This window comes from Protopterus annectens, chromosome 2.part0, assembly GCF_019279795.1.
Source record: "Protopterus annectens isolate FY-2018-M chromosome 2.part0, PAN1.0, whole genome shotgun sequence".
NCBI classification, from domain to species: Eukaryota; Metazoa; Chordata; order Ceratodontiformes; family Protopteridae; genus Protopterus; species Protopterus annectens.
In genome coordinates this window covers 1,567,901,115-1,567,927,436 of record NC_056728.1, presented here as the reverse complement: position 1 = coordinate 1,567,927,436, position 26,322 = coordinate 1,567,901,115, and the positions used below count along the sequence as shown (strand labels likewise).

General features: G+C 42.5%; 1 protein-coding gene across 6 annotated transcripts in view; it reads left to right on the top strand.

Annotated features, from left to right (window-relative positions):
• The window catches only part of ADAD1 (adenosine deaminase domain containing 1), a 2,301,686-nt gene that overhangs the window by 1,598,978 nt on the left and 676,386 nt on the right, over positions 1-26,322 (top strand). For all 6 annotated transcript variants that reach the window (XM_044061675.1, XM_044061674.1, XM_044061678.1 and 3 more), the window contains one exon: positions 9,876-10,102. In XM_044061675.1, coding sequence (XP_043917610.1) covers positions 9,876-10,102 — 227 coding nt within the window. The remainder of the gene's footprint in view (positions 1-9,875; positions 10,103-26,322) is intronic.

Below are 26,322 nucleotides of genomic sequence, written 5' to 3'. Positions count from 1 at the left end.
CGTGGGAGGCACCTGACACAGTGGAACCATTCCCTAGGAAACCAAACAAGTTTATCACCGTCCCCCAGGATAAAACTTATCTCACCAAGGGAGTTCCGGTCGACGCTATGGTGGTGGCGGCAGCCACGAAAAAGGAGATGTCGGAGTCTTCCTCATCTGTTCATCCTCCTAATAAGGACTCTAGGACTATGGACAGATATGGGAAGCGCATTTTTAGTTCAGCGACTTTTTCCATGCGTTCGCTAAACTATTTGACTCATTTCACATGTCTGCAGAGGGATCTCATCATGGAGCTGACAGATACCCTCCAGGGTAACACAGATGCTGCTGTTTCAGATAAGGTAATAGCACAGCTTAACACCCTTACCTCCATAGTAAACTCATCCATGAGGCTCATCTCGTATGCAGCCGAAGGATCGAGTAGAGCTACAGCTTCAGCGATTGCTCTTCGAAGACAATCCTGGATGCGGCTGTGCTCTTTTGCGGAAGCCTTCAAGTCTTCCTTTGCCAATGCCCCTCCCCTTTTGATGGTGCCACACTCTTTGGGCCCAAGGTTAAGGAGACTCTGACTCTGTGTGAGCAAGAGGGAAAGACCCTGTCTCTGTCGGGGTCCGTTTTTCCGCTCCTACTAGACCGTACCCAAAGGGCAACGAGGCGGGAAAATGTGGTTCCGTAAGAATCAGGGATCTTTCCAAGCCACACAGAGTGATACCCCCTCCAGAGGCAGAGGGGGGGGTAGAAATGGAAGACGCCGCCCGGCGGCAGAGGGGGGGGGGTCCGCATAACCAAGGCGATAGGGATTCCGTCCCTGGGAAGCCTTTCCAGCACTCCTGAAGGGAGGCCCGGCTGTCCTGCTCTGGAGGCAGTTGGGGGTCGCTTGGCTTTATACCCACTGGCCTGGCTAAATATTACTTCGGATTCCTGGGTAAAAAGCATTATAACCAGAGGATACAAAATCCCCTTCACATCATCTCCACCTCTACAAAGAAGGTTTCCAGATGTGCCACCCCGTCTGCGAAGCCCAGCAGCTGTAGAAATTTCAAAGCTGCTCGAAAACAGAGTCATCCAACCAGTCCCGGCGGACCAAAGAGGATCCGGAACTTACTCAAGGTTCTTTTTAGTTCCAAAGAAGACAGGGGACTGGAGACTGATCTTAGATCTCAGCAATCTCAACACCTTCGTGAAGAAGGAAAAGTTCCGGATGGTCACGCTTCAATCGATCCTTCCATTCTTACAGAAGGACGATTGGATGTGCTCTATAGATCTCAAAGACGCGTACTACCACATCAAAATGGCCAGACCGTCCAGAGATCACCTGCACTTTCAGCTGGGAGCCAGTCACTTTCAGTTTCGAGCTCTGCCCTTTGGACTCGCCTCAGCCCCCAGGGTATTCACCAAATGGATGGCAGTAGTTGCGTCTCACTTGAGACGACAAGGATTCCAGGTGTTTCCCTATCTGGACGACTGGCTCCTCACTGCCACCACCGAGCGTTGCCTCTTGCAAGCCAGAGACTACACAGTCGACCTTTGTTCCCACCTAGAGATTTCGATAAACTTCGAAAAGTCTTGCTTATCGCCCTCACAGCGTATTTCATTCATCGGAGCAGACACGATTAACACTGCTAAAGCTCCCTCCAATAAGGGCGTCAACCCTCAAACAGCAGATGTTCTTCGTCTCACATTGCTGCAGTCATAACCTGTGGGTAGTCCGCTGTCCTCGGTCGGCCCGAATACCAAAGTGTTAGGCTGGCGTCGGTCATAGTCGCTCAGATCTGACGTCAGTACGCAGTGGTACTAAAGCGCATGACCGACGCCATATCCTCAGTCTTTCTTGCCGCATGGTCCGAAGCAGAAGCAGCGTTTGCAAGTGCCGTTCGGCGTCCTGAAATTTTCGTATTCTGAGTTTCAGACCGAAGACCAAGTTGGGCTAAGTACCCCGTTGGGGAATATTTTTGTCTTTTCTTGCCTCAGTTAAATCCGGATGTCAGAAAAAGTTAATAATTGTATTTCTTGTGGGGAAACAGATACCTCATAGGGACTACCACTCTCTCTGTATTCCTTGCTTGGGGCCTGAGCACAACGTAGTCGGGTGTCGCTTTTGCGCTAGATTTAATAAGCGCACCATTAAACGCAGGTTAGATTGTGCTAGGCTTGTTTTTGGTAAGCGGTGCAGCTACAACATGCCGTCGGATCCTCCGACGCCCGCTACCGCTAAGAAGCGGAAAGATAAATCGTTACAGTCTAAGCAGGATGAGTCGTCCGTTGCGGACGCCGGTTCTTTGGAAACTACGGTAGAATCTGTGGATCCAGCCGAGGTTTCAGCTGAGTCTCAGGGGGAGCCTTTAATATTACAGGATTTGGCCTCTCAGGAGTCAGGTCAGGCCGAAGGGGCCTCTCAAGTTTCTGTAGTTCCTTCCTCACATAAGGTTGTTAGGCCTTCTACTTCTGTCACTAAAGCACCTTCTAAAGCTAGGCCTGGTCTTTCTGGCACAGGCGTCAGCCCTAGTTCTGCAGGCTCTGTTCCTAAAAAACATATGCTGAAAATGGCAGAGGATTTGATTACTTTAATCAGAGGTTCTATGCCCCCTCCAGATAAGAGGCCTAGGGTGGAGACAGAGGTGGAGGGTTTGGAGCATTCCTCAGATTACTCTGAGTCTTCAGCTGAGGACATTCAGGATTACACTCCCTATTCTGATTCGGATGCAGAGGACTCCTGTCCTTCTGCTTCTTCGCCAGAGGATTTTTCTTTTTCTGAAACCCTGCATTCCATGAGGAAGCATTTTAAGTGGGAAGGTCAGGATTTCTCCGATTCTCGTAAGAGGCTTAGGGAATTTTTGTTTTTACCACAGCATAGGCCCTTGGCCATTCCTCCTGTTTTGGATGTTGTTCAGGATGTTTTTTCTGAGGCTTCCCTTAATCCTGATTCTTTACCTCCGGCCCCTGTCAAGCCAGACAGGTATTACAGAGTTCCAGAGGCTCATAAATATTTATATAAGAGTCCTAGAGCTGACCCAGAAACTATTAGCCAGGGACCTAAGGGTGTCAGAGCTTCCGTAGTAAAGAATCCAGTTCCTCTGGATAAAGATTCTAGAGCTTTGGATAGGTGGGGTAAAAAAGTGTATACCTCCTCCACACTAGCTATGAGGGCCTTGAATTGCCAGTTTCATATGCTGAAGTACCAGAATTTTCTGTTAAGTCAGTTGAAATCTAAGGTAGATGCTTTGGCTGAGGGTATAGAGTGTAAGGAATTGCAGGATTTAGTTCATGCCTCTGATCAGGTAGGTAAGCATTCCTTGCAGTGTGGTTTTGATGCTCTTCAGGCTTCTTCCAGGGTGGCTGCCACTGGTTCAGTTATTCGTAGGCACGCCTGGCTTAAGGATCAGAATTTGTCAGAGCATGTTAAAGCTCGAATTTTGGATGCTCCCCTCCAATCTGAAGTTTTTTTTGGTTCTCCTGTGGAGTCGGTTTTGAAGAAAATGGAGGACAAAGCTAAGTCCATGCAGACAGTTAAGGAATTTTTACAAGTGCAGCCTCCTAAGTTTAGCAGAAATTGGCCTGCAAAAGGATGGGCATATCCTTCTTCTGATTACCAGTCTAAAGGCAGATCTAGACGTGGTAGGGACAGAGCTCATGCTCAGGGTTCTTTCAGACCTAGGACGTGGAGTTCGCCTGCACAATCTTCTGGTGAGGGCAGGGGTCAGCATTTTCGTAAACAGACCCAATGACCTGTATCTCCAGCTGCCAGATTCCTCCTGTCTGGCAGCTCCTCTAGGAGGAAAGTTGGCACTTTTCAAGCAAAATTGGCTTTTGGTCACCCAGGACAAATGGGTGTTGGACGTTATAGATCGAGGCTACAAGTTTTACTTTCACACCTTGCCTCCTTTCAAAGGTATGCCGGATGTACCTCCTCAGCAAAAGCTGGAGGCTCACAAACAGATTTCTTTACTTTTAAAAATGGGGGCTATTCAGGTGGTACCTCCGTCAGAAGTAGGCCTAGGATTTTATTCTCGCCTGTTCCTGGTGCCAAAAAAGGGGAACACTTGGAGGCCAATTCTGGATTTGTCTATTCTCAATACATACCTGGACATCCCAAAATTCAAGATGTTAACTTTACAGCAACTTCTGCCTCTGCTAGGCAAAGATCACTGGATGGTAACTCTGGATCTCAAAGAGGCTTATCTTCACATTCCTATCAGGCCCAGCTGCAGGAGGTTCCTGCGTTTTGGCTGGTACTTTTCATTATCAGTTCTCTGCATTGCCCTTTGGCTTATCTACTGCGCCCAGGGTGTTCACAAAGGTCCTGGCTCCTGTGATAGCCTTCTTAAGACTAAGAGGAATACAAATTTATCCTTATCTGGACGATTGCCTGATTCTTGCTCAAGACAAAGTCACGATACTTCAGCATCTACAGTATGTAATGGCAGTGTTAAGGTGCCTAGGGTATTCTGTGAACGAAACAAAGTCCAGTCTAGTACCCTCTCAGGACTTGTGCTTTCTGGGTGTGAGACTGAATATAGCCTCTCAGATGGCTTTTCTGACCCCGGACAAACAAAGAAATCTTCCCCTATACTTTCAGAGATTATCCCTTCTGTCCAGGCTGACTGCAAGGACAGTCCTTCAAGCCTTGGGGTTCATGGCATCTTGTATTCTGGTACTTCCCAATGCCAAACTTCATATGAGGAAGCTACAATGGTATCTCAAAAGTGTATGGACTCAACACTGCCACGATTTGGACACTGTCATTCAGATAATACCTTGCATCCAGAGGGAAGTTTTGTGGTGGGCTCAGGAATGTCACCTAAACAAGGGACTCTCTTTGACCCGACCAGAGGCGAGTCAGATCCTAACGACAGATGCCTCGGACATGGCCTGGGGAGCACATTTCAATGGGAGATGGGTTCAAGACACGTGGCCTCCCAGACTACAGCATTTGCATATCAACATGAAAGAGATGTTAGCAGTCCAATTTGCTCTGATGGCTTTCAAGGATCTACTTCAACAGGGACAGGTGTTGATTCAAACAGACAACACAACAGTCATGTGGTACATCAACAAGCAGGGGGGAACCCATTCGTACCCTCTTTGCAGACAAGCTATGATTTTGTGGGAGACTGCTCTGAGTTTGCACCTCACTCTTCAGGCACGGTTTCTGCCAGGAGCACAGAACTCCTTAGCAGATGTTTTGAGCAGACAGCTGGTGGATCCCCACGAATGGAAATTGGATCCTCATGTATTTCAACAGTTGACTGTGGCTTGGGGAACTCCAGACATAGATCTGTTCGCATCCCCACAAAATTTCCAACTGCCAAAATTTTGCACAAAGATGTTTCACCCAGAAGCTTGGAAAGTGGATGCTCTATCTTTCAGTTGGAACAACCTTCACGTCTATGCCTTTCCTCCTCTGCCTCTCCTTCCCAAGGTGCTCTTGAAGGTCAGACAGGACAAGCCTTGCATGATCCTTATAGCTCCAGATTGGCCACGTCAGCACTGGTACCCGTTGCTGAGGAGTTTAGTTCGGGAGCCTCCTTGGCCTTTGCCAACAATTCCACACCTTTTGTCTCAGGCAAACAATCATTTCCTCAATGTCAGGATACAGTCCCTGCATCTGACAGCCTGGCATATTCTGTTTTAGACCCTGGGGGGGTCGCAGCTTCCTCAGCAAGTTTTAAATGTCATTTTGGAAGCCAGGCCTAGTACAAGAAAGGTTTATGCTGATAAATGGAGGAGATTTTTTCTTTGGAGCACAGCAAAGAGCTTTGATGTTTCACGACCTAATTTGAGTGTTACACTACAGTACCTTACAGAATTATTAGACAAGGGTTTGTCTTTCTCCTCCGTGAAAGTTCATGCTGCAGCCATTTCTGCTCACTATGACTGTGACCCACCATTATTTTCTCATCCTTTGTTTAAGCAATTTCTTAGAGGGGCAAAGAATATAAGACCCCCACGTAGAGCTTTTACTCCTTCCTGGGATCTCAATTTTGTGTTGGAAAAGCTGACTTTACCTCCTTTCAAACCTGCAGCTACATCTGAGTTGAAGTTTTTGTCTTAGAAGACTGCTTTTTTGTTGGCCATCACGTCTGCTAGGAGGGTATCTTAATTACAGGCTCTAATGGCAGTTGAACCCTTCCTAATATTTCATAAGGATAGGGTATCGTTGCGTACTAACCCTACTTTTATGCCTAAAGTTGTTTCTGATGTGGCCTTGAATCAATCTATCCATTTGCCTACTTTTTATGCTGATCCCCAAAATAAAGGGGAAAAAATTTTGCATTCTTTGGATATTCACAGGCAGTTACGTTATTATTTGAACAGAACTAAGGGGTTCAGGCAGTCTCAACAGTTATTCATTTCTTTTGCCTTGGGTTCACAAGGAAAACCTGTTTCAAAGCAAACCATTTCTAAGTGGATTAGACATTGTATTGCTTTTTGTTATTCTCATCATGGTAAAGAGGTTCCGCTGGGATTAGACCTCATTCCACTGGGGCTACTGCCACTTCTACTGCTTTTTAAGGGAGTAGCTACTAAAGATATTTTGGAGGCAGCTACTTGGAGTTCAGTGCATACTTTACTAAACATTACCATCTCCTCTTTATTCCAACTCTAGGGCTGGGTTTGCCACTGCAGTTTTACAGGGCATGTTAGCAGCTCCTAGTGCTTTTGATTTGGCCAACCTCCCTTACCTTTGCTTTGGGATTCTACCCACAGGTTATGACTGCAGCAATGTGAGACGAAGAACATAGTACAGTTTTGTACCTACCATAAATGTAGATGTTCGAGGATCCACATTGCTGCAGTCCACTTACCCTCCCGCCTTCCCCTCTGTAGCTTAGGGTGGCTGTGTTGTTTTTGGGGTGATTATTTTTTCTGTAATTGGTGGTTGGGTATTTTCTATGTTTGGCTATGGCCTTTCCTTTTTAGGCCTTCTGACATCTGGGGCAAGAAAGACTGAGGATATGGCGTCGGTCATGCGCTTTAGTACCACTGCGTACTGACGTCAGATCTGAGCGACTATGACCGACGCCAGCCTAACACTTTGGTATTCGGGCCGACCGAGGACAGCGGAATACCCACAGGTTATGACTGCAGCAATGTGGATCCTCGAACATCTACATTTATGGTAGGTACAAAACTGTACTTTTCTTCTTCTACTAGAGAGCAAGAAAGCCCCGGCCAAACTGGTGTTGAAAGTTTTGGGACTAATGGCAGCGTCACTAATCGCAGTTCCTATGGGAAGATTACACATGAGGATCCTACAATGGCTGCTCTTCGCGCAGTGGTCGTTCCAACACTTACCCCTAGCGCACGAGATTCTGATAACAGACTCTTGCAGACCGGACCTCTCATGGTGGGTGTACAATCAGAACCTCACTATGGGTCATCCGTTTGTTCTACCCAGTCCAACGGCCACAATAACCACGGACGCTTCCCTGATAGGGTGGGGGGCCTTTTTCAGGGAAGAACAGTCCAAGGGGAATGGTCCAACTTGGAGTACACTCTACACATAAATGTTCTGGAGCTGAGGGCGGTGTTCCTGGCATTGCAACACTTCCAAGCTCTCTTACTTCTAGGAACAGTAGCAGTTCAGACGGACAACATGTCTGTGGTCTGGTACATAAACAAGCAAGGGGGAACCAGGTCTTACCCGCTATGCAAATTGGCCATGAGAATTTGGCAGTGGGCAGAGTCCACGGGTCGCTTTCTGATAGCAATGCACATCCCAGGGTCATCCAACCTCATTGCGGACAGGTTGAGCAGAGCCATCCTGTTACCTCACAAGTGGTCCCTCAATCCACAGACGGAGGAAAAGATCTTCCGCAAATGGGGCCAGCCTTGCTGCGATCTATTTGCTTCCCCGTTGAATGCAAAATGCAGAAGCTACTTTGCTCTTCTACCCCCTCTGGGGGATGTCCCCAGGGATGCACTGATACACAATTGGCCCCCGGGTCTCCTATACGCATTTTCACCTACTCCCTTGATTCCCAGATTTCTACAGAAAGCCAGGAACCTGGAAAGGACAATAATACTCGTAGCTCCATTCTGGCCTTGGCAGATATGGTTCCACTTTCTTCGAGCCTATCAAATAGAGGAACCGTGGATTCTGGACCCAGTCCCAGATCTACTGACCCATTTGTCGGGAGTTCCTCACCCGTCTCTTCAGTCCCTCAAACTAGCAGCTTTGCTGCTCCGCTTCCCTGCCTAGCCAGGTCTGATCTACTTTCCCCGGCAGTTCAACATATTCTGGTTGCTTCTCATAAAGCTTCCACTACTAAACTCTACAGGAGTAAGTGGAAACACTTTGTGTACTGGGTTTCTAGCCAACACTTAGACCCCCTGGTAGCTCCTCTACATAAAGTTTTGGAATTCTTATCTATCCTCTTTCACGAAGGAGCTTCTACTTCCACACTAAGAGTACAGTTGGCGGCCATATCGAACTTCCATATTGGTGAGGAAGGTTCTCCCATTATGCCTCACAGACTTTGTAAGGCCTTTATGAAAGGAACCTTTCATCTTAGACCGCCTGTCAGAAAACCTTTCTTTCCATGGAGCTTGAATTTGTTACTGTCGCAACTCATGTTGCCACCCTTTGAACCTGCTTCGTCCTGCCTCTTTAAGTTCTTATCGTGGAAGACACTGTTCCTCGCCGCTGTGACTTCAGCTTGTAGAGTGTCAGAGTTGCAAGCATTATCGGTCAGACCACTTTACTTGATATTTCATCCAGATAGAGTCTCTTTGCGTACAAATCCATCTTTCCTTCCAAAGGTATGTTCAGTTACGAATATTAACCAATCTATAGAACTCCCTACCTTTTTCAAGAACCATACTAACAAATTGGAGTATATGCTGCACAAGTTGGATGTTCACAGGCAATTAAGATTTTATTTAGATAGGACCAAAGCTTACAGGAAGACAGATCAGCTCTTCGTCACGTTTGCAGACAATAAAAAGGGCATGGCAATTACTAAACGTACATTATCTAAATGGCTTGCTGATTGTATAGCCTTTGTATGCTCTAAATCAAATCAGTCCTTACTCACCAAACCTAAGGCCCATTCTACCAGATCCGTCTCCACTTCCTTGGCTCATGCAGCTCGCTTGCCTTTGGACACTATTTGTGCAGCAGCCACGTGGTCTAAGCCACATACTTTCATCACTCATTATAGAGTGGACAGAGTCTCCGAAGACAGGACATCTTTTGGTTCCACTGTGCTTAGGAACGTTCTTCCATAAGTCACTCGGGGTGACGGAGCTAGGGACGCTACCCATGTGTAAGAACAAACGGCGAGATTGAACACACTCACATAGAGAAGTTATGTCCTTACCATAACGTTCCATGTGGAGTGTTCATCTCGCCTTTGTTCTTACATTCCCTCCCTTCCCCTCCACACGTGTTTTGGAAGAACTGGTAGGATTAGATTCTGATCGACTTGTCTTAACCCCTTCCGGGGTATATGGTCCCGTGTATCATGGGGTATATGTTTCTACCCTTAGTTATTGCTATGGTGAGAGAGTGTCTTTGAATGCCTGAGAGAGTGTATAGTTCTTGCACCGGAGGTGTTGGATTTTTGGTCTGGTTTGTTTGCAAACTAGATCTAAGTAATGGCAGGGAGGATTGTGGGATATGGGCTGGTCTCTAGCTTCTCTGAGATTCAGAGCTTTGCGATGCGGCCAACTCGGAGCCGAGGATCGGCTCTGAATCCGTGTGTAAGAACAAAGGAGAGATGAACACTCCACATGGAACGTTATGGTAAGGACATAACTTCTTTTTAAGACAGATGCACAGGAGCAACAAGGACCTGTTGTTATGGCAAGTACATAATTTTTTTTTTTTTTACCATGGTTATTTATGTTTGTTTCATTTGTTTTCTCATTAGGTGTCTGAAACCACATTCTTTATCTGCATTTGAGGCAAACCAGGATGTGGGCCTTCATGTTGTCATTGGAGGCAAAGTTTATCCTACTGTTTGTTGTCCTGCTCAAGTTGATAATGTTTGCAGTATGTCAGCAAGTGACAAGCTCACCCGATGGGAGGTTCTTGGTGTTCAAGGTGCCCTGCTGAGTCATTTCATCCAACCTGTTTACCTCAGTAGTATTTTAATAGGCAAGTTTCTTTCCAATTTTGCATTATAGTTTGCTTTTATATTTTGACTGTTGAGACCTGAAAATGTTGTGTTACATTTGTAGTAAAAGTATTTATAGTTTGCATTTCTGTTTTGCCCTTGATGGAGTTTTAAACACTTCACATGATCAAGGAGTAATACAAAAATGGCATTTTAAAATTATTATAATTTAGATTTATCTCTATTCACTATGGTGTATTAATATTGGTAGGAAATGCATGTATGTACAATCTTTGTTGCAGATTTCTGCAGAACGTTTTTTTTTCTTCTTTAAGCAGGGATCTCACTCCATGCAGCATATGTGTAGTTATATGCAGTTGATGTCAGGACCCTTCACCAATCTTTCTCTACAGTTTATGTAGGTGAAATCGCAGTCTGCTTTTACAATGGCATACACATTCACTGCTTTAAAATACTACCTGTTAACAGTCCCCACAATATCTCGGTGTCTCTAACAGTGATTCAAGAAGTTGGAATTCCTTTTTAGGTGATGTGGCTCAACTGATTTCTCACTTAGATACATGCTTGAAAGGGCATGTCCCTTTTGCACTAGCCCACGCCCCCTCCTGAAATCTTCGGGGGGTTCACTGTAGCAGCAATTTGTAACATATATCATTTATACAACCTCCCTTTCTGTTCATCCCAATCAGAGTTCTAAAATTGTAGTCTCTTATTCAGTATGAAATGTTCTACTTCTCTCATGAATGCATTGTATATAATCCCGGTAAGTTATTGAGAGAGCAATAAAAAGGCTGCATTTCTTCTTGGTATTTCAGCATCAGTGTTTTTTCAGCATAGTACTGTGCACACATTTATCATTTTTTTCATAGTGCTTCAGTCAGATCTTTAATATCAGAATGTAATTATGGTAAGCTATAGCCAATCTTTTTACAGGTTTCTGGGTATAAGACTGTTTTTCTTTGTTTCTCCATTGTTTGTCATAGCATAGTGGCACAGAAAGAGGATAAAAGGAAAGGTTATCTAAACCTTGCGGAGGAGGATTCTCGGACCTCTCCCAAAAAAAAAAAAAAAAATTAAGAAAGAAAAGAAAATCTGCCAGTATTTCTGGCAAAGGTACTAATTACAAAGTAGTTATTTACAGGGACACTACTCCATCATGATATTGGTGCCACCAAAACAGTAACCCCTGTGTCACTGTATATGTTGATATCCTGTAAGAACATGATGGGTCAAGGGGAAACTGGTGATTCTCTGATAATTTTTCATTGTATTACCACCGTTTTGGCATCTAATTGTTTTTGACATACATAAGTTTTTCTTTGACTGTAAATCCTTTGCTTAGAGCATTATTAATGTTGTCAGAGGTTCTGCGTTTAAACAAGGATCTTAAAGCAGTACTTACCTGGACTGACTTGAGTCTGTAGGTACAACACCGATACAAAACTCTTTAAATGTGCTTGTAGTGAGGAAAGAGATACTTCCAAAATCACTGCACACTGATAAACAGGTTCAGTTAAGCTCTCTCGGTGTGAAAACAGAAACTGTTAAAAATAGCCCAGTACATTCAATCACTAGCTATTAATTACACTGCCTAAATGCCAGTAAAGAAGAAATTTGGGAAACCTAAGATGAAATCAACCACAGAAGGAGAAGAGAGAACTGACTGGGTAAATCCTGCAGCTGTTCAGCAAAAGCATTTCAAGTTTAAGCTTTAGTACATGAGACGGCTTTAGTAATTCAGAGTAAAAAAATCTAATCCACTCAGAGTACTTAAAATAAACAAAACACTGAAGGACTACAACAGCTCGTATAACAAAAGTCTGTAACTAGCTGTTCAGATGACCTAAAAAAACTGCAAAGCTCAGAAGTTAAAATGAAAAAAAGTCTGGCTGAGATTGAGCTTTCTCAAGAAGAGCTGATTCAGAAAACAGTAGAACTAGAAGACAGCGCACACAGAGGAAACCTGAGAAATTTCTGCCGTGCTAGAGAAACTGAAAGGAACAGACATTATTACTTTTATGATGGTCCATGTAAGCAACTGGACTGGTGTTCCTCAGTAAAATTTGTTAACTGAGAGGGCACGTTGTGTGTATGCTCCAAACCTGGCCCCCAGAAAGGAGCTAAGACCTTTATTAGTAAAGATGCAATCATACCAGCATAAAGAATTGATCCATAAAAAGTTGTGGCAGAAATGAAAAGTATTATAAATTGGAGACAACCATTTGCACATGGAAAATTATTCACTGTACACTAGGCAGAGAAGAAGCAAATTTAACACAGCAATCAGGGACTGTCGAGGCAGGTGTGATATTCAAGCTGCTATATCCAGCTGTCGTCAGAATATTTTTTACTGGAGGATGAAATATATTTTTCATGCAAAACAGGCTGAGGTGGAAGTAATCAAGAAAGGTTGGCTTTATTTGCAAATTATATTATTTTATACTTGATAAATCCATAAAAGGGCATTTTGGTGTTGTGGAACATTTTGAGGTAGTTTCAAGTCTTTTCAGTATATAACATTAATGAAGATAAAGCAAATGGCACAACAGTAAACTATATACCTCACACAAATTGGTTCAGCAGTACTCCTATTTACTGAGACACAATAAGATGAAGTTTTTAGGTATATGGATTAAAAAAAAGATTGTTATAGCAGCTGTGGATATGTGGGAGGAGACTAAAGAAAAACTGCAAAAACCAAGCAACTGAAGTTTTCTTTATGGGTCACTGAAAATTTTTAAATCGCTTTTGTTTTATGAACAGGTCCAACATATTTTTATTGGCCAGAGAAGTTATGGACAATGATTATCAAGTTAAAGGAATTTATTGGGTGGGAGAGACTTAAGTGGTGTAAGTTGATCCTTCCCATAGAACAAGTTGGTTTTGTATTTCCTGTCTTGTATGGATATTTTAAAACTATGCAAACTCATTAACACCTATGTGGTGTAGAATGTTGCACCTTTTACCGCTTGCACACATCCTTGCATTCCAGAGCATTTTCTGAAAAATCAGCTTAAAAAGCATAAGCTAATCGAGGCTTTTCTACTGCAGGACTTCCTAGATTAACAGTCGTAGTGTCATTCTATACATAAATACTTGCCCTTTCTATTTCAGCGTAATATAAGTTGGTAAGTCACTTAGTTAAAAAGTCATATCTAACATAGATCTGGATGCCATTAGGAGCTATGGGTATTAACTGAAAGTATACAAAAGGGAGCTATAGGTTTGAATGAGTTAATGCTCGTATACATAGTACAAAAGCAGAAGGTTATAAATTAAAGTGGAAAGTGATGATGAAAGGGGGATCTTTAATTCAAGAAAGAGTTGGATTTTGGATGCATATCCTAAAGGAGAACAACCACCACCATACAACATATATTCATAAAGTTGCAGAAAGTATTGTAATAACCAAGATGGTATGGGAATGGAAAAAGGAGATTTTTGCCAATAGGGATGACTGCAAGTAGGGATACAGAAAATGGGCAGGAAGGGGGGTGGAATTTACTGGAGAAAATTACCAAAGGAGCTAAAGTACTGGTAGCAAATAACTAAAAAGGGAAAGGTAATAAAGTGGGATGAGGCCAAGCAGAAATTTGGACTGTAGATTAGAGACTACCTTTCCTACTAGGGTTAATATCCGTCTAAGTAAAGAGAAATGAATAGGGGAATCCTACTCTCTGCTAGAGTTTTTTGTCTAGTCTAGAACAGAAGCTGCAAAAATGTGTTATTAGTAGGGCATGTAAAAGATTGCATGATGACCATTAAAAATCAATCTGAGGAGGTTAGTATTTGGAGGATAGATTGGAAAAGCAGTTGATAAAGGAGCAATGGAAGGACATACAACAAAGTCCAGAAGGTTTATTATTTTTGCTTGGAAGTGTTTACATACATATTCTTATACCACAAGTAGACTTCAAAGATTTATTTCTTAGGCAGTCAGTGAATGATGGAGGGGTGATGGGAAAGAGAGAAAGGTAACTGGGAATATCTTTTTTGGGAGTGTAATGAGTTGGCATATTTTAAAACTTCCTACTGCACTCTCATAGGTTCATAGATTAGTACAAGGCAACTGCCCTTGTAGGCCATTTTCAGTCTAGCCAATTACCCCATGTGAGAATTAAACCTTGCACCTTATGTGTGTATGGTAAACACCTTAACCATTATGCCAAAATCCCACTCTGTCAGAAATATTGGGGGAGCAAATGTCTGTAACTAAGGAAATAGTTCTTTTGAGCTGGCACACACAGTCTGAATTGCCTAGACATAGTATTGGCTGTTAAAAAAATTACTTGACAGTGGAAATCAAAATCTAAACAAACTAGAACTGATTATTGTGAGAGATAAATGAGCTGGTAGTGGGATCTTTAGCAAAGGGAAGGAGAAAACTGCATACAAATAAATTACATTTGTGGGAACCATACATATAAAATAATGTTCAGGAGGGGGAGTTAGGTTTAAGGTAAGGCAAGAACTGAGCAATTTTTGTAATTATGGAGTGAATGACAGTTATTATAAAGGGAGAAAATATATGAGATAGGTGTGTGCTTTCTCCTGTCCAGTCAGAGTTCTTTAGGTGAGAATTATTTCTTTCAGTCCATAGAGACTCTACTAGAAGACTTCTTTTCTGGGTACGTGGATTTATCTGGCCTGTAGAAAACCCTCACTTGCAAAAAGATGGATAAATGATTAAGCTTCCTTATGTTTTGAAAGCTAAAAAATAAATACTGCATTACTTTGGGTTACACAAAATTACTTAACAAAAAGCAAAAAAAAAAAAAAAGGTGTGTGATTAATTGCAAATCATGCAGTTAAGTACAAATAGGCACCTTGGCAGTATAGCCTTTCATGGTAAAATCCATCAAAATATAGCCCCAGCCATAAATAATACAGCTAATGAAACACTTACCCATCAGAAAACCCTACCTGTTAGCCATGCAGGATACTTTGGCTAAGATAGCAGAGGAACCCTACATAGGCAGAGTATAAACGGGGGAAAATGGCTACATTGTTCAAGCAAGAAGTTTAAGCCAGTAGGTAAGAGTTTTATACAAGTACATAGACCATAGGTAACATATGTAGTCATGTTCCAGTTTACATTTATTTGTTTGTTCTTTGTTGACCAGGTTAGTTCCACTAGGTTTCTTTAAGTGAGGTGTTATTTATACTACTAGAGGAAATGTGGCCAAGGCATCTGGGAGCGTCCCTTACTGTTTTTTTGCGTAAGGTGACACATTTCAGTGCGACTCATCTGTCTTCCTATTTCCATTCCAGGCACTTAGACTGCTCAAAGAGACAGGAGTCATGGTGAATGCAAACCATGCTGAGAATGTATTGGAGTATGGAGTTGGTAGAATCGCTACCTGAGATGGAAATTAGTGAGCGGAAAGTGGAGAAAATGTTTATATCGGAGGAGAAAGAGGTGATGGAGTGGAGTGTTTTATCAGATGAGAGAGGTAGAATTGGAGGATGTATTCTGAAAGAAGCTGTTTGAGGAAGAAATGGAGAGGTTTGTAGGATGATTATTTGGAACTGATGATCAATCAAAGTGAACAGGAGAATAACATAGTATTGTGGAGTGAAATAAAAGAAAGGATAGAAGAAGATGGAAGTGAAAAAGAACCAGAAGGGAAGATGTATGCACACACTGTGGAAGGAGAAGGCAGAAAGAAAGAAGTGAAGGAGGTAAAGAGAAAATATACTATACTGATTAGCAGTAAAAAAGAAAAAGGACTAGACAGGTATGTCTGGGACTCCTTAATAGCACCATTAGGTGTTACTGCAAAGGAGATGAGTTTTCATACTAATTCATAAGAAAACGTTTTGTGATTTATTTGGCCAGTTTATGGAAATTTTTTTTCGAATAGTACAAACAAAACAAAAAGAACTTGTATCCTTGTCATACAATCTTTTTTAGACAAACTAAAAAAAGGATAATGGTACGATTAGAACAGAAGTTGATACTATAGAATTGAAAATGCATTTACTGACTGTATGTAAAGGTGTTATGGACACAAAACATTATGATGAAAGAGGACTGGGGGATGGTAATGTGTGATTATTTTAAAAATGGAAAATAATGTTGTACATATAACAAGTGTTATGTGAATGGTAATAGAGGTTTTGTAAAATGCTGGGGCATCCTAAAACTTTTTTTTTCCTGTGGAAAAGATGATCATTTAGTTAATGAATGTAATAAAAGGAAATGTTTTAGATGTGGAAAAACAGGACATGAGGCAAAGAAATGTGATTTAAAATGTAAGAAATGTGGTAATACTGGACATGCATGGTTAAAATGTGATAATGAACAACAAGCTGGAGAAGAGGTTATACAAAATTTGGAGCAAGAAAAAAGTACAGTACAGGAGCATATAAATCAGAATGAGACAAATGAAGCAATGCCATATAATGTTAAAGAAGGGGGTAACAAAGCAGAGCAAGAAAATAGTGTTGCAAGTGAAGAGTAATATGTGAAATGGCGAATGGTAAAAAGGAAGGAAGATTATGTAGGAAAAAGGGTAAAAGAAAGGAAAATAAATTATATATGTATGTCAATAAAAATAAAAAAGGTACAGGATGAGCTTTACCTTCTAATTTTTTTTCTCTATCTGTTAAAAACTGAAGATATTGGCCTTAAATGGTAATAGTATGAATCATATTGAGGAGAATATGTGTATTAGAATGGTGTGCATTATTAGATGCACATGTAATTATATTAGCAGATATTAGATTATTAACAGGGGAGGAAAGGATGCAAACAGAAAAATTATGGACTGTTTCAGTTATTTGGAATACGGGAGAATATATGTGCTCTGGTATATGTATATTATATCAGGGGAATATTAAAATGTCAGATGTCACATTGGTTGAATTTGGACATATAACTGTGTTAGACCCAAGATTGAATAGATGTGTTTATAAAATTATAGCCTATATGCATATGTTATAAAAAAAAAAAGAAAAGGAAGAAATGTTTAAAAAACTTTAAACGATGTTTGTCTGAGTATGGATATAATAATAGTAGGGATTTTTAATTACAATTTACGAATAAGTAAGAAGAATGGATATGACTTCAAAATAGTAAATGAGGTCATGAAATGTGGTAGATTGTTTGTATGGGAAAATAGTCTTTGGACTTGTAGGAGAAATGAGATTACGACTGAAACTGATTATTGAAAGAATTGGAACAGTATGATAAAAAGCAGCAATTATATTATGGAGGAATCATATAGGTATGAGAGAGTTTTATGAAAATTGGACTATCTGGTGGATTAGCTTTAAAGAAAAATGTATAAAACCTGCTTACTAGAATGTACTGAGGATTAAAAAAAAAGAAGCAAAAGAAGATGTATTAAAATTTTAAGTTAGAAAATATTTAGTGATTTAGTAAAGAAAGAGAACCTTTTATGAGAAAGAAAGGGAAATATGTGAAAAGAATCAAGTGAAGATTAATAAGTTGTTATATAAACAATATTGTTTGCAAGAAAAGGAAGAATTAGCACTGTATTTAAGTAAATTAAAGAAGAGAAAAATAAGGGAGTTAAAAGTAAGGAAAACTAGTGAGGATGCAGGAAGATATATGTAAAATAGTTAAAGAATCTGTAGAACTATTTTTAAAAAATAAATGAAAGGAAAATATGCAATAAGCAGTTTAAATAAGGAAGATAATGAATACCTGGAAAAAATAAGTATTAAAGAATTGAAGTATTGAAAGATATTAATATGAATACAGCATTGGGATTAGATGGCTTTGAATATCATATGTGTAATGAAATGGAGAATTGGCAAAAAGCTATATTTAGAGAAATACTGAACGAATGCCTAAATTTGGAAATAAATTATAAAGAGGGTTATAAAATTTATATGGGAAAAAAAGGAAATAGATGATATAAATAATTGAAAACCTATAACTTAAGTAATAGATTATAAGATATTCATGAGAATTATAACTAAAAGATTAACCAACAAGGTTGCTAAGTTATATGAGTATATTTGGTAGAAAAGGAACTCAAGATTTTATAGATTATGAAAGAAGTGGTAGATGACATTGTTAATTAAGATGATGCAAAGATAATGATAGATCTGAGGAAAGCATATGATGGAATTTAGCATGAATCATTATGGGGTATTTTGAAAGCATATATTTTAGGTAAAAGAATAATGCGTATAATTAGATCAGCATATTATGTAAAATTAATGTTAATGGATGAATGAGTGAGGAATTGAAAATAGAATGTGGAATAAAACAATGCCGCCAAGCTAGTAGCATAATTTTTTCCTTGGTTATGAATGTAATAGTGAATAAGATTAATAAAATGACAAATACTGCAGGATATAAAATATGAAATGAATTAGAGTTGGCTATGATGTATGATCTGATGATGTCAGTCTTCATGTAATCCTTGACTGTGGGCTCCGTTCCGAGTTTCGGAACTGACTTGGCCGTTTGTTTCAGCTTGCACCTCCCAAACTCTCGAGCTAGGCTCTACCCATAATGCTCCTCTCTAATTACGTCAGATCTAGTTTTCTGCTTCAAAGTGTCAGATGTGTCTGTTCCTATCTCTTGAGTCTTGGCGATATTTTGTAAGTTTTCTATTTTTATTATTAATCTTGTTTTCCTTTTAGTCTCTCTCCTTCTACTACCCGCTCCTCTAGAGTTTAGTGTGAATGTGAGTTCTGTCTCCTCTACCCGCTTTCTACTGTCAGGTAGTTCTCAGTACCATTGTTTGTACTTTTTCTATCCCTGTTTTTACCGTTGATGATATTTCTTAATTTACCATTGCTGGTATCTCTATTTCCTCTCTCACTTCTACTTAAAAAAAAAAAAAAAAAAAAAAAAATTCAAACAAAACCAAGAGATTCTTTTTTGATTCCTCTTTTCTCCCTTTTGGGGGGTGTGTGTGCCTTTTTGCCTACTAGGCCTTTTTTTTTTTTTTTTTTTAAGTAATGACTGACAAAACTTCTAAGGGCACCTCTGGTTTCGAAGGGTGTGAGAAATGTTACAGAAAAATGCCCAATTCAGATGGGCATAGTCTTTGTGTTTATTGCCTTGTCACAGTTCACCTCCAGGAGGACTGCGCGATTTGTCATGGTTTCTCCACCAGGACTTTAACTGAGTGGAGAAACTAATATTGAAAGGGCTTCTAAAAGGAGATTTTGAAGAGGCCATTTCTGACCTCAGAACCAAAGCCAGTTCATCGTCTTCCAAACCAAAAAAAGAGAGACATCAGTCAGTGCTGAGTAGCGCTTTGGAACAGTTTTCAAAATTGGCAAAATAGTCTTCGGTCCCAACAGTTTCTTAAGCAGCGAGAGCTACAAATGATTCAGTTAAGATAAAAATTTTGGATCAGGCATTTGTGGCTTCAATACTAGTAGCTGAATTGGTACCAAAGCAATCTTCCCTTAAAAGTTTACCAAGGACCACTTATTCACCATCTATGGATCCTTTCGCTGATAGGCCACCAGGTCCATTTTTGGAACCAAGGCCTCCCAGGTCTCCATCTGTTTTGTCTTTTCGGTCCACCAAGAGTCTCTCGGAGTCGGAACATCATGAGGCTGGATGATCAGCCCCTGATGGTGAGGGGTCTGCATCCACCTTCAGTTCTCAGCCATCTCGGCACCAGAACTGTTCCTTCACTGACACTGAAGCAAATTCCTCCTCAAACTCTTACTGAGCCCTTGGAGCCCCTGGCACGGCCCTACCCAGCTCCGACTGTCTCGGTATCAGTCAGAACCTCTTGTCCCGAACTGAGGATCACCTTGAACGTCTCCTGTGTATTGGAAATGGAGACCTGCCAGGGTTGACTCTTCTTTACTGGTTCCAGGGGGCAGGGGGCAGCATCTATTATTTTGCAGCCATCCATGCCCCTTGGTGCTTTGGCATTTGTAAACTTGACCTAGGCTTCTGCTTCTGAGGCGACTTCCTCGATGCGGGGTGGGACCATGGTTGTAAAGGAGTCTTTTGGTTCCAGGCTCCCATCCCTCTATGTGGGGGGGGCATCTTTCTAGATCATGGAGAAGGCTTTGTTCATTGTGTATGCCCAGTCCTTGCCATCCCTGGTGAGCCAAACTTCATCCCTAGCCCCTCAACCAGAGCTCCTTCCAGTCTCATCCCTGGGATAGGGAGCACCAGAGCCACAGGAATGACCCACCATGGTGGTTTTATCTTCGGATACTTCCCCGAACCATCCCACTGAGGAAGTTCCTGCAAAGAAAAAGTGCAAGAGGAAGCACTTAGTCTCCCTGGAGGAGTCTTTCACTGAGGACACTGATTTTGATGAAGGGAAAGGCTTCCCTAAGTCACCCCCGATGATGTTTCCTTTAGGGACATCCTTGAAATCTTGAAACAGAGGGGTGACTGGACCTCCCTCCATCCTTCCTCAGAGTAATGTTGTTTACCTAGAGGCTTTTTATGTCCAGCCCTCTACTTCTTGGATTTCTCTACCTGCTGACATGCTCATTAAACTTATCACTCCAGAATTTATTGAACTGATCCCAAGAGGCCTGACAAAATTTTATTGGCACGTAAGGATGAACAGCATTGGGCTAAGGGTATCTCTGTTGACGCCATGGTGATAGCGGCAGTCAAAAAAGGAACTTGCAGAAGAGAGTCCTACTATCCATCCTCCTAACAAGGAGTCTAGGACTATGGATATGTTTGGGAAGCACGTTTATGCTTCATTTGCCTTCGCTCTCAGGTCTTTGAATTATGTGGTGCACTTCACTAGACTACAGAGAGACCTCATCAAAGAATTTTTAGATACTCTCGGAGGAGCAATAACTGAAGGAGTTAGACAAAGTTACCTCTTAGCTCACCACCCTTGAATTGATTTACAACTTGTCCAGGAGGCTTATTGCTCATGCAGCTGAAGGGACGACTGAAGCAGCAGGTTCAGCTGTAGCCATCAGGAGACACGCCCGGATGTGCTTGTTTGACTTTGCGGCACCATTTAAATCTTTGTTTGTTAATTCTCCATTTGACGAATTATTGTGTTTGGATGCAAAGTGAAAGACACACTAGCCAGATGTGAGAAAGATGGGAAGAGCCTTTCTGCCATGGGCATACACTTCTCCACTCTTCAACGGCCCTACTCTAGGAATCTGAGAAGTGGGAGGCTATGGTTCAAAAAGTCCCAACGGCCTTTCTTGGACTCACATAAAGACTTTTCCCATGGCAGCGGGAAAGGTAACAATGGAAGACGCCATTCCAGAGGCAAAAGTGGCCTGCAGAACCAGGGGTCCAAGAATTCTTTCTCTGGTAACTCCTACCAGTGCTCCTGAATGGAGGTTCGATTGTCTTCCTCTGGAGGCAGTCGGGGAGAGGGTGATTATCCCTGCACGTATTTGCCTGGCTACAGATGACCTCCGACAAATGGGTGCAGCAGATCATTAACCAGAGGTTACGTCATTATAACAAGTCCGAAAATAGAAAAAAGACTCCAGACATTCCACCTAGTCACAGGGAAACAGCAGTCTTAGCAATCCAAAAATGCTTGACAAGAGAGTCATCAAAGACATCCTGCCAGACCAGAAAGGATCTGGATTTTACTCAAAGATTTTTTTTAGTGGCCAAAAAGACAGGGACTGAAGACCCATCTTGGATCTCAGCCAGTTCAACAAGACGGTTCAACAAACAAAGTTCCAGATGGTCTTGGTACAGTCAGTAACTTCCGTTCTTGGAAAAAAATGATTGAATCTGCTCAGTAGATCATCAGGATGCGTATTACCACATAAAAATGGAAAATGCCCCAGAAGATTTATGAGATTCCGTCTGGGAGCCAGTCATTATCATTTCAGAGCACTGCCCTTTGGTCTCACCACAGCCCCCAGGGTGTTTACCAAATGCATGGCAGTGGTAGCAGCTCATCTCAGACTGCTTGGGGTTTCAAGTTTTTCCTTATCTCGACAACTGGCTCCTCACTGCTATCACCAGGCATCAACTCCTAAGGGCAAGAGATTATACCCTTTATCTTTGTATTACTTTAGGCATCACAGTAAACTACGAAAAGTTACATCTAGAACCCACTCAACAGTTGGAATGTATCAGAGCCCGATTAAACACCATGACAGGAATAGCATCACTCCCATTAGAAAGACTCCAGAAAATCAGATCACAAGTAACACACATTATCCAGAACAGAAGTGTTTCAGTGAGGCTTATTCTGCAAGCACTAGGGTCCATGGTGGCCTCTATTACCTTAGTTCCCCTAGCCAGGTATCACATGTGGATTTGTCAATGGCTTCAAGCCTCAAAATGGTCATTAATGAATCAACCCATGTGCCATCACATCTTGATCACCAATCATTGCAAGCAAGACCTGTTGTGGTGGATTCAGTCCAACAAGATCCTTTCAGGCCATTTCTTCTTCCACAACCCCAGGCCATAGTGACCACTGCTGCTTCATACATAGGGTGGGGAGCATTGACTGGGAAGGACAGTCCAAGGTATGTGGTCCCAAATGGAGGCCAGTTTGCACATCAGTGTTGTAGAGATGAGGGCGGTGCTCCTAGCATTGCAAGCATTTCAGGATACCCTCCCCTTTGGAATGGTGGCAGTTCAGGTGAACATGTCAGTAGTCTGGTATATCAACAAACGAGGGGGAACCAGATCTTATCCGCTTTGTCAAGAAGCCCTCAGAGTTTGGCAATGAGCGATTTCTTTCATCTGCTTTTTAACAGCAACAAACATTCCAGAGAGCTCTAATGTCATAGCGGACAAGCTGAGCAGAACTGTCCTGTTGCCTTATGATTGTTCTCTCAATCCGACAGTGGTAGAAGAGATTTCCTGTCACTGGGACTAACCTTGCTGCAACCTGTTTGCGTTCCCCCCTAAACAACAAGTGCAGCAGTTACTTTGCTCTAATCCCCCCTCAGGGGAAGTCTTCCCAGAGATGCTGTTCTCCACGATTGGCCCTCCGGTCTTCTGTATGCCTTTCCTCCAACTCCTCTGATAAGTCAGTTTCTAAAGAAAGCCAACAGGTCGAAGAACACAGGCCCATTTTGGCCTCAGCAGGTCTGATGTTCTTTATCTCACATTGCTGCAGTCCTTACATATGGGTACTCCGCTGTCCTCGGTCGGCCCGAATACCAAAGTATTAGGCTGACGTCGGTCAAGGCGCTTAAAACTGACATCAGGACGTCAGGGTACAAAAGCGCATGACCGACGTCATTTCCTCAGTCTTTTTTGCCGCATGGTCCGATGCAGAAGCAGCGTTGCAAGTGCCGTCGCGCTCTGAAATTTTCGGAGTTTCAGACCGAATCCAAGTTGCTAGTACCCGTTGGGAATATTTTGTTTTTCTTGCCTCAGTGTTTTACCGGATGTCAGAAAAAGTGAATAACTGTATTTCTTGTGGGAAACAGATACCGCATAGGGATTATCATTCTTTGTGTATTCCTTGTTTGGGGCCTGAGCACGACGTTGTTGGGTGTCGCTTTGTGCTAGGTTCAATAAACGCACTATTGCGAAGGTTAGATTGTGCTAGGCTGGTCTTTGGGAAGCGGTGCAATTATAATATGCCGCCGGATTCTCCGCTAAGAAGCGCAAAGACAAAGCAGTTAAACCCAGGCAAGATGAGTCGTCCGATCCGGACGCCGGTTCTTTAGAGGCTTCAGTGGAACTGGTGGTTCCGACGGAGACTTCTCTGGAGTCTCAGGGGGAGACTTTGATTTTGCAGGAGGTGGTCTCTCAGGAGGCAGGTCAGGCTGAAGGGGCTTCTCAAGTTACTGTACCCCTCCCTTCCTAGGGTGGTTAGGCCTTCTCCTTCTGTTTCCAAGGCTTCTCCCAGAGGCAGGCCAGTTTTAGCTTCTGTTGGTGTCACTCCTAGTTCAGCAGGGTCTGTGCCTAAGAAGCACATGCTTAAAATGGCAGAAGATTTGATTACTCTGATTAGAGGTTCTTTGCCCTCCTGATAAGAGGCCTAGGGTGGAGCCAGAGTTGGGAAGTTTTGAGCAGGCTTCGGATGTTTCAGAGTCTTCAGCTGAAGACTTGCAGGAGTACTCTCCTTATTCTGATTCTGATGCAGATGATTCCACTCCTTCTGCTTCTCCTCCAGAGGATTTTTCTTTTCAGAGACACTTCATTCTATGAGGAAACATTTTAAGTGGGAAGGTCAGGACTTCTCTGATTCTAGGAAAAGGCTTAGGGAGTTTTTGCTGTTACCCCAGCATAGGCCCTTGGCTATACCCCCTGTTCTGGATGTTGTGGAAGATGTGTTTGCAGAGGCTTCACTTAATCCTGATTCTCTGCCTCCTGCTCCTGTTAAACCGGATAGGTATTACAGGGTGCCTGAGGCTCATAAATATCTTTATAAGGGTCCTAGGGCGGACCCAGAAACTATTAGTCAGGGACCTAAGGGTGTCAAGGCCTCTGTTGTAAAAAATCCTGTTCCTCTATATAAAGAAGCCAGAGCTTTGGATAGATGGGGAAAGAAGGTCTATACATCTTCTACCTTAGCTATGAGGGCTTTGAATTGCCAGTTTCATATGTTGAAATATCAAAACTTTCTTCTTTCTCAATTGAAGTCTAAGGTGGATGCTCTGGCGGAAGGCATTGAGTGTAAAGAATTACAAGATTTGGTGCATGTCTCTGAACAGGTGGGTAAGCATTCATTACAGTGTGGTTTTGATGCTGTGCAGGCCTCGTCTAGGGTGGCTGCCACTGGCTCAGTTCTTCGCAGGCACGCCTGGCTGAAGGATCAGAATTTATCTGACCATGTTAAGACAAGGATTTTGGATGCTCCTTTGCAGTCTGATGTGTTGTTTGGTTCACCTGTGGAGTCAGTCTTGAAGAAAATGGAAGACAAGGCTAAGTCTATGCAGGCTGTTAAAGATTTTTGCAAGTTCAGCCTCAAGTTTAGTAGGAATTGGCCTGCTAAGGGGTGGACGATCCTTATGATTCTCAGTCTAGGGGTAGATCTAGACGTGGTAGGGGCAGAGCTCAGAGTTCTTTCAGGCCTAGAACAGGGAGTTCACCTGCACAATCTTCGGGTGAGGGCAAGGGCCAGTCCTTTCGTAAACAGGCCCAATGACCTACTTTTTCAGCTGCCAGATCCTTCTTGCCTGGCAGCACCTTTGGGAGGAAGGTTAGCACTCTTCAAGGAAAATTGGATGTTGATTACCCAAGACAAATGGGTATTGGATATCATACACCAGGGTTACAAGTTTTATTTCCATACCTTGCCTCCTTTCAAAGGCATGCCGGACGTTCCTCCTTAGCAAAGACTAGAGGCTCGCAAACAAATTTCTACTACTTCAAATAGGGGCCATACAACCGGTCCCTCTGCCAGAAGTGGGCCTAGGATTTTATTCTCGCCTGTTTCTAGTACCAAAGAAAGGAAACACGTGGAGACCAATTTTGGATTTATCTATCCTCAACACATATCTGGACATTCCCAAGTTCAAAATGTTGACGTTACAACAGCTTTTACCTCTGCTGGGCAAAGATCACTGGATGGTGACTCTGGATCTCAAGGAGGCTTACCTTCATGTTCCTATCAGGCCCAGTTGCAGGAAGTATCTGCGGCTGGGACTTCACATTATCAGTTCTCTGCATTGCCCTTTGGCTTATCTACTGCCCAGAGTGTTCACGAAGGTTCTGGCTCCAGTGGTAGCTTTCTTCAGGCTAAGAGGAATACAGATCTATCCTTATTTGGACGGTTGCCTGATTCTGGCCCAAGAAAAGGACGAACTTCTTCATCATTTACAGTATGTGATGGCAGTGTTAAGATGCCTGGGGTATTCTGTGAACGAAATAAAGTCCAGTCTAGTACCCTCTCAGGACATGTGCTTTCTGGGTGTGAGACTGAATACAGCATCCCAGATGGCCTTTTGACCCCGGACAAACAAAAGAATCTTTCTTTACTTCCACCAGTTGTCTCGTCAGTCCAGGCTGACTGCAAGGACAGTCCTTCAAGCCTTGGGGTTCATGGCATCTTGTATTCTGGTACTTCCCAATGCCAAACTGCATATGAGGAAGCTACAATGGTATCTCAAGAATGTATGGACACAGCACTGCCAAGATTTGGACACTGTCATTCAGATAATACCTTGCATTCAAAAGGAATTTTTGTGGTGGGCTCAGGAATGTCATCTAAACAAGGGACTCTCTGTGACCCGGCCAGAGGCGAGTCAGATTTTAACGACAGATGCCTCAGACAAAGCTTGGGGAGCTCATCTAAATGGAAAATGGGTACAAGACACGTGGCCTGCCAGACTTCAACATCTACATATCAACTTGAAGGAGATG